The sequence below is a fragment of the Macrobrachium nipponense genome, chromosome 32, assembly GCF_015104395.2.
Source record: "Macrobrachium nipponense isolate FS-2020 chromosome 32, ASM1510439v2, whole genome shotgun sequence".
In the NCBI taxonomy this organism is placed as follows: Eukaryota; Metazoa; Arthropoda; class Malacostraca; order Decapoda; family Palaemonidae; genus Macrobrachium; species Macrobrachium nipponense.
In genome coordinates, this window is record NC_061094.1 from 4,405,794 (window position 1) to 4,414,759 (window position 8,966).

Genomic DNA, 8,966 nt, shown 5'->3' on the forward strand with positions numbered 1-8,966 from the left:
TAAAGCCCACATAAAATACATGAAAAAAAAAAAAAAAATTAACTATCAAACACTAGTTGGGGAGCAGACAGATAAATACAATCACTCACCACCTTTGCCTGTTCCGGCTACATGATCGTTCGAGTCGTTCAATACAAGGGTAAAGTTACCTCCTCCTTGAACTGTGATAAGTATGAATTTGCAGTTAAAATATATATCAAAAAGTTAATTCATATACGTATCCCATAACTGCATAGACAACATACAATAGAACATACAATGAATAAGGGTCCATGTTACGCATTATAAACAGATGGATCCAAATCAGGTTATGGACTGGGATATGCTTCATTATCCCAAGCCAAAATATATCAGTTCTCTCTCTCTACCCGATAATGCTTGAGTATTCACAGCAGAGTTGTGTGCAATTGCATCAGCCATAAAAATAAGGCATCATGGAATAATTTTGTGATTTCTGGGTTTAGCCTGTGTCGCCCCTTGAAATAGTTTCTTTGATACTATTTCAAAGGTATAAATTTTGATATTTCATCCCAGAGAAAAAAAGAAACAATATAATGCCAAGATAAATGGCTCGCTCACCTTAATAAAGGTGTCGGTATAGTTAATAGAGTGAGTGGAATCCACTACCAGAGGTCCCTTGCCATTTAGCTTCTTCCTTCGACAAAACCCCCAACTACGGAGGAGCCGAACTACAGCTCTCGCTACCCTCTACTACTAACGTGAGCGCCTCCGACGTCATTCCTGGAGATAGCCGCCATCGTCAACACACACGTTGTTCTTTCTCTGCGTTGTGTGATCGCTTTTCGGGGTTTTTTCAAGTTTTTCAAGATGTCTTCAGCTACTGCTTCTAAGTTAAGTACTGCTTTAAGGTTCCAGATCACATCCTATGCTGATCTTCCCCTTTTGACCGCATGGCGGTCTGGGTATTCTCTTGGTCTCCCATACCATTGGAATTACCTTTTAGCAGTATTTTATATCGTTAACTATTTGATATTGTTTTCATGCAGTTAGCTACACTAATTTAGTTTGGGCCTTCACGGGGACCCCACTCCGATCGTACATTTCGGACCTTAGCCTAGCCTAGCCCATCCGTTTCGTTAGGAGTTATTTTACGTTAGAACTATGTTCTTTCTCTTAGTCCTTGCCCCTAATCCTCTGTTCTCGTTTTACCATAATGTACAACATATCAACGAGTCGCTCGGGTTAGGCTAACATACCCCAATCTACGGATTGGCGATTAGCCTACACCCATGGACCTCCTTTCTCTTATCCTAATTTTATTTCCTTTCCCCCTTGTTAGCCTAACTAATTAGATATCATATATTAAATATATATATTTATTATATCATTGTGACATATTATTGTATGGTGTGACTATGTATGTCTTGGTCGGCCATGATTCCTTGTATCGACTGGCCTTCCTCACCACGTGTTTAACCACCTGGCCAGGAGGGCCGTTGGTTGATCACAGTGAACCATACAGTTGTTGGGTTACTCTCCCCTTTCTCCGCCGAGTCTGCATGAGAGGGGGTGACTCACAGGGGTAGTGGGGAGGTTTCCCTCCACTACTGGTCTCTCACACTGCCGCTTGGCTCGGGACCTTCCGGAACCCCCTCCCCCTCCCTTACTGGCCATCCATCAGCCGTGGATGGGTGGAAGGTTCCCCTACCCCCCCCCCTCTCTCTCTCTCTCTCTCCTCTCTCTCTCTCTCTCTCTCTCTCTCTCTCTCTCACCGCTCCGACGGCCCTAGCTCCGGCCACCACCGGACTGGTCTTTAATAGAGAGAGTATCATTGAGCCTATCCGTCCATTGCATACATGGCACACACACACTACTGATATTATGTTTTTACTGTGATATTAATATTATTATATTTTTATTATACATGCGATCTGGAGTTTCACTCCAGGGGTAGTGGCTCTGCCTCATGTTATCCCTCACCGGTTCACGTTCCAAGAGCCAGGTAATCTCTCGCTAACATGGTTTGTCCCGCTCCAGCCCCAGCGGAGCTAGCTCACCTCCCATCAACGTGCTAATCAGGGGAAGTTTAACATCGAGACAGCCCCTACCACAAGAAAAGGTAGGGGGGGACCAGGAGCCTAAACAAGCAAGATACTGAGCGAGGGGATCTTCATTTATGATTAAATTATGATAACTAACATAGTTTTGGTTTATTAATACCCAAAAATAAATATAAAATTCATAATAATCATGATTTATTAATACTGTCTTTGTGAAAATACAAAGAAAAACTTTGGACGCCCGTATCTCAAAGCTATACTTATTGACCTTCAGATTGTATCTCCTTCCTTAGTTTTAAAGCTATAGCACTGAAATTCGGTATATAACTTAGAAAGACCTTATAGAACAACCAAATGGAGTCCTTTTTTCCATTTTTTTTTTCATTTTTTTTCTTAAATTTTTTTTTCAGATTTAGTTAAAAAATTACCCTAATTAAAAAATTCATAACTAGCAAAAAAATGACTAAGAAAAAAAAACTATTTGAATGGAGGTCTACATCAGGTCTTTATATGGTAGTAACCCCAGTCTTAATGTTAAGTATCAAGGGAGGAGATAGCATTTGAAAAATGGTTATTTTCGGGATAAATCGCCCTGGCGTCGCAAAACCAAAGGTTAGAGGCGAAAATCATATGCGGTTTGGAGATGTCCCAAGTGACCTTATTAACTGGTATTAATGTCAAAGTCCTGTCGTTAAAAAACGGCATTAGCCGGCCAGCCCCCTTAACCTCTATATATGGAGGTATTGGGCGAAAAATGCAGTCATGAAAAAATTCATGGAGCTTCATATGGCAATTGAGAATACGTATACGAAATATTTCGTCAAAATTCCTCTTACTTTCGTAGTTACAGAGTAATTAGTTAACGTAACTCAATAAGCCTAAAACATTGATCCGTACAAGAAAATGCAATATTTCTTCTATTATCGTAAATTTTGATAATTATTGTCAAAGAAATTGGGAGAAATGGCATCTGTAGACATTCCCCGAGTCGAGAAGGAGACTTCAGGCTCAAGCTACCAAGTCCAGACTGTCCAGTCCTGATTTAGGGCGATCACAGACGTCGAGTAGTCTACACATTCCATTTCACGTCTGACTTTCGCCTGCTTTCACGTATGTTTATGTATGTTTCGGCAAGAATTTCATCATGCCAATGAGGAAAAGACAATGGAAACATCTCGCTAACATACAGACGAAGAAAAATCGCTCAAGTATTATTACAGAATATCATAATATATGCGTAGTTAGTGAAGAGAGAGGGGAGGGTTGCTTAGTAACGGCCCCGTCTTGCTTGACAGCACACGTCACACTGTGCCTAAGGCTACGATCTTTGAGCAAAGAGATCTTCATTTATGATAAATAACAAAGTTTTGGTTTTTTAAAACCCAAAATGGAATATGAAATTCATAATAATCATGATTTATTAAATTGTCTTTGTAAAACAAGTGTACGCCTTCGAGTTTCACCTCTTGACATTCTCTTGCAATTACGTTTGTTCATCTTTGTTTCGGGCAAGAATTTCATCATGCCAAAGAGGAAAATACAAGGAAAACATCTCGCTAACATACAGAAGAAGAAAATTCGCTGTAGTAAGCCGAGTTAGTGAAGGGGAGAGAGAGAATTGCGTAGGAAGGAGTGCCCCATCTTGCCTCAAGCAGTGCCCCAGGCTGCAATATATGAGCAAAGGGATCATCATTTATGATTAAATTATGATAAATAAAATAGTTTTGGTTTATTAATACACAAAAAACAAATATACATTCATAATAATCATTATTTATTAATATTGTCTTTATAGAAATACGAAGGAAAACTTTGAACGCCCGTATCTCAAAACTATACTTATTGACCTTCAAAATCTATCTTCTCACTTAGTTTTAAAGCTATAACATTGGAATTTGGTATATAACTCAGAAAGACATTATAGAACAATCAAATAGAGCCCTTTTTTCCAATTTTTGTTTCGTATTTTTTTTATAATTTTTTTTCTCCTGATTTATAGGGTTTATTTTTTGACCATATTGAAAAATCCATATCTAGCACAAAAATGACTTTTAGAAAAAAAAAACTCCATTCGATTGGAGGTCTACATCAGGTCTATATATGGTAGTAATCCCAGGTCTTAATATTAAATATCAAGGGAGGAGATAGAATTTGAAAAATGGTTATTTTCAGGATAAATCGCCCTGGCGTCACAAAACCGAAGGTCAGAGGCAAAAATCATATGCGGTTTGGAGATGTCCCAAGTCACCTTATTAAGTGGTATGAATATCAAAGTCCTGTCCTTAAAAAAGGGCATTAGCCGGCCGGCCCCCTTAAGGTAGTGGAAGCAACCTTCCAGGCAGCCCTTAAAGATGAGCCCATGCCTCAGCTCCGGGAGACGGAGCTCACCTCCCTCCTGATCCCGGGCTCTGACAACTACTTTGAAGGTGCTGTGCCCACCTTCTCAGTAGGCAAGTTAAAACCTGACTGCACCACCACCCTCTTTAGTGAGAGGCTTCCCAGGTTGTCGGATTTCCTCATCCAGACGGAGTTCGACGCCCGGACTAGGTTGGCAAGATCCCTCTCCTCCATGACGACAGCTGAAATGATGGCTCTTGTCTACCAGCAAGAGCCGTTGTTCAAAGTCACGGCTAAAGGTCTGCTGCACACCATGCAGTCTGACCTTTATGACTTCTTAGTCGCCAGGAGGAATTGTAGGAAGCATGTCCTGGCAGAAGCCACCATTCGTCATGAGCAACAAGCTCATTGCTTCCTCAATTTGGGGGACAGACCTCTTCCCTACTCCAGTGGTGGCGGAGGTCTTGCATGAGGCCTCTAAGGTCAACCTGAGCCTCAAAGTCAGGTGGGGTCTAGTGGCAAAGAGGAAGCCGGAATACTCCGGGTCGAACCCGAGGACCAAAAAGAAGCCTAGGAAGTTACAACCCTTCCAGGCTCCTCAGCAGGCGCTAGTCCAGGCACTTCAGGTGCCTCAAGGACAGCAGCACACCTCCTCTAAGAGCCAGCAACAGTTCTTGTTCCTGACTCCGCAGTCCCTGCAACCCCAACCTTCCACCTCTTTTGCGGTCTCTCCGGCTTACAAACCCTACCTTTGAGGCTCAGAACTTTCAGCCCTGCAACAGGTTCACGAGAGGCAGCAGAGTTTGGGGCGCCTCTCACCATAGGGGATCCGGCAGGGCTGCAAGTAGGGGTAGAGGCTTCCGGGGAGCACGCGGCAGTCGTCCCTCGGCAAGTCAACAGTGAGAGTCCCAAGGTAGGAGGGAGACTACCTATTCCGCCACCTGTGGAGGTTCAGCCCTTGGGCTCAAAGTATCGTGACCAAAGGCCTGGGTTGGAGTTGGCTAGAGGGCCCTCCTGCAACCAACAAATTCTATCAAACACCAACAGCAGAATTGATAGAGTATACTCAAGACCTCCTTCTCAAAGGAGTAGTTTCAAGAGTCAACAATTTAAAATTTCAAGGACGCTTGTTCAGCGTGCCAAAGAAATTGGAAAAGTGAAGAATAATCCTAGACTTGTCCCATCTGAACTTATTCATTCATTGCGACAAGTTCAGGATGCTGACCGTTTCGCAGGTGCGGACCTTACTTTCCAGTGGGGCCGTCACAACCTCTATAGATCTTACAGATGCCTACTATCATGTTCCCATAGCCAGACACTTCCGGCCATTCCTAGGCTTCAAACTAGGAAACAGGTCTTATTCCTTCAAAGCAATGCCGTTCGGGCTCAACATAGCCCCCAAGATATTTACAAAGTTGGCGGAAGCAGTCGTCCAAGAATTAAGGAAGCAGGGAATAATGCTAGTGGCTTATCTGGACGATTGGCTCATTTGGGCAAAGAACCCCAAAGAGTGCAAGGAAGCAACGGTCAAAGTAACCAAATTTATGGAACACCTAGGTTTCCAAATAAACAGAACCAAGACCAATTCCAGTGGTTAGGCCTTCAGTGGGACTTGCAGTCACACACACTATCATTTCCGTCGTTGGAAGGAAAAGAAACAGCAAAATCCACAAAGCATTTTCTCAAACAACATCAAACATCTCGGAGGTGTCAGGAAAATATCCTGGGCTCACTCCAGATTGCCTCAGTCACAGACATCCTTTTGAAAGCCAAACTCAAGGATATAAACAGGGTATGGTGTTCCAAAGCGAACTGCAGATCACGGGACAGATTGGCCTCTATCCCAGCGATTTTACGGAAACATCTCCGCCCCTGGACGGAGGTAAGCAACCTATCAAAAGCAGTACCCCTTCAGTTTCCCCAACTGTCCTTAGTGATCCACACGGACGCCTCACTAATCGGAAGGGGGGGATACTCTCAGTACGAAAAGGTCCAAGGAACCTGGTCCCCACCATTCCGCCAGCTACATATCAATGTACTGGAAGCCATGGCAGTGTTTCTCACTCTGAAACGGCTCCGACCAACCAAGAAATCAACATATCAAGCTAGTTCTGGACAGTGCAGTAGTAGTCCACTGCATAAACAGGGGCGGATCGAAGTCAAGCCACTTGAACCATGTCATAAAAGCCATCTTCTCTCTGGCAAACAGGAACAAATGGCACTTGTCAGCCACTCACCTTGCAGGAGTCAAGAACGCAGTAGCAGACGCTCTATCTCGCTCCGTTCCGTTGGAATCGGAATGGGCACTAGACAAAAACTCGTTCACTTAGATCGGTCAACAAGTTCCGGGGCTTCAAGTAGACCTCTTTGCCACGGAGTCAAATCACAAACTTCCTTGTTATGTGGCACCCAACTTGGACCCTCTGGCCTATGCTACGGACGCTATGGTCCTAGATTGGAATGTATGGAAAAAGATTTACCTATTCCCTCCGGTGAATCTTCTTCTGAAATCTTCTTCTGAAAGTACTGAACAAACTCAGATCATTCAAGGGCCACGTGGCTCTAGTAGTCCCCAACTGGCCCAAGAGCAATTGGTTCCCTCTACTTCTAGAATTGGGACTCCGGCCTCTACAGATTCCCAATCCCAGACTAACCCAGTTAGTGCAAACTCAGACTGTGTCCGCTTCCTCAAGGATTCAGAAAACCCTAACTTTATGGATTTCAGGAAGTTTGCGGCTCGCAGGAATGCAGACATTGACCCCAAGAATATTTCATTCTTAGAGTCAGATAAAAGGGAATCTACCTTACGGCAATATGACTCGTCTGTTAAGGCCGGTTCCCACTTGATGAGCTGGAAGCCAAAATTGAGGCTGGCAGCCAGTCTGGCTGGCTGGAAGAACACCTGATTGGCTTGTAAGCTTGGCATGTAGCTTGGTTTGCAAGCCGGTTGTGGTTATGCTTGCATCTCAGTTCCCACTTGTAATTTATCTTTAAGATTTATAACATTGTTATTATTATTAAAGCTTAGCAACCCTATCCACATCATATAGTTACAATTCTGACAATGATAACAAAATATACATACCCGAAGCTCTCATACAGTAGTCCACGTTGTTCGCAAGAACGTTGAGCTTCACTGTTCGGGATCGAATAGTTTTCGATGCTACTGATTGGTGAAACCAGAGCGGGTGACTGTCTGCTGCTGTTACTGGAGGGTGAAGCTTGGTAAGAAGGTAATCCCGAGATACTGCTATGACACGGGTAGGGATTTTCATATTTTTGGAGGCAGGACAGTACATCAATCATTGCCTGAGTTCAGGGCCCTGTCGGTAATTTCTTTAGTTTTTTCGCCACTGTCTTCCCAAACAAATCCTCTTCATCATCGTCTTCCATCAATATTTTGGTAAGATATTCATCCTTCAAATAGTGTTTCTGGTTTTTTACTTCATTCTTTTCGCCCATGCTATTCTTCAATAGTGACTCTGATTTCTCTTCCTTTGACTTATCAGTAGCGGTTTTTTCTTGTTGTACCTCTTCCTCTTCTGCATTTTCATGTGCTACTAGCGATTTCTCTATATTTTCAGACGCATCCTCCTCGAGATTTCCTTCGGTACTTCTGTGCGCAAATTGAGACAGAAGGAACTTACAAACATTGAGAAGTGGCCACTTGCTGACCCACACTTCTTTGGTAGCAGCTCCACTTTTCAATGTTTTCTTTCCTTTCTGTATTTCTTTTCGGAATCGCTCTCGTACCCCGCCCGGTTTGGCCCATTCGTCTTTGGCCTTTCCTTGATATTTGGGACACTCCTCGTCTATCTGGGCCCACATTTCAGCAATACATTTGGGCTTTTTGTGATCTGGATGCTGTTTGTCCCATATAGCAGGGAATTTTTCCACCTCTTGACATAGGAGTTCAAAGGTGTCCCAATTAACTACTACTTTTGGTCCCATTTCACTTTAAAACAATCACTGTAATAGTATGTAATTAGTTAATAATATTCAACAAGCCTAATGTGGCTGCCAGCAAAAAATGAACTATTTTATTTTTTGCTGGCTGGCACCTCAAAAGTACAAGCACTAAGCAACGAATAAAATTGTTGGCTGGGAGGCAATCGATGATCAGCTGGCAGCTAACAAAAATGAGTTGGCAGCTCAGTTTTGATCTGCCAGCATGTTTATTGGCTGTCAGCCACAATTTTGGCTTCCAGCTCATCATGTGGGAACCGGCCTTTAAGAAACTAGCAATGTTTCTCAAAGACTCAAACTCGCAAGTCATGACCACGAATCTGGCCATATCCTTCTTTGGATCATTGTTCGGGAAAGGGCTAGCAGCAAGCACTATTACTACTACCAAATCAGCTCTTTAAAAGATCCTCCAGTTTGGTTTCAGTATAGACCTTACGGTTTCTTATTTTTTCTCTATTCCGAAAGCTTGTGCTAGACTTAGAACTTCAGAGAGACCTAAGTCAGTCTCTTGGTTTCTGAATGATGTTCTCAAACTGGCCTCAGACATTAATAATGATTCATGTAACTATACACCTCTCCTGAGGAAAACTATATTTTTACTAAGCCTAGCCTCAGGAGCTAGAATCTCTGAACTGTCAGCCT

At 43.0% G+C, this 8,966-nt stretch overlaps 1 protein-coding gene across 1 annotated transcript; it reads right to left on the reverse strand.

Annotated features, from left to right (window-relative positions):
• Nucleotides 1–7,673: 7,673 nt before the first annotated feature.
• Nucleotides 7,674–8,309, reverse strand: LOC135207172 (uncharacterized). Its single transcript, XM_064238745.1, has one exon. It carries the CDS (start codon nt 8,307–8,309, stop codon nt 7,674–7,676), a length of 636 nt encoding a protein of 211 aa, XP_064094815.1.
• Nucleotides 8,310–8,966: the final 657 nt, after the last annotated feature.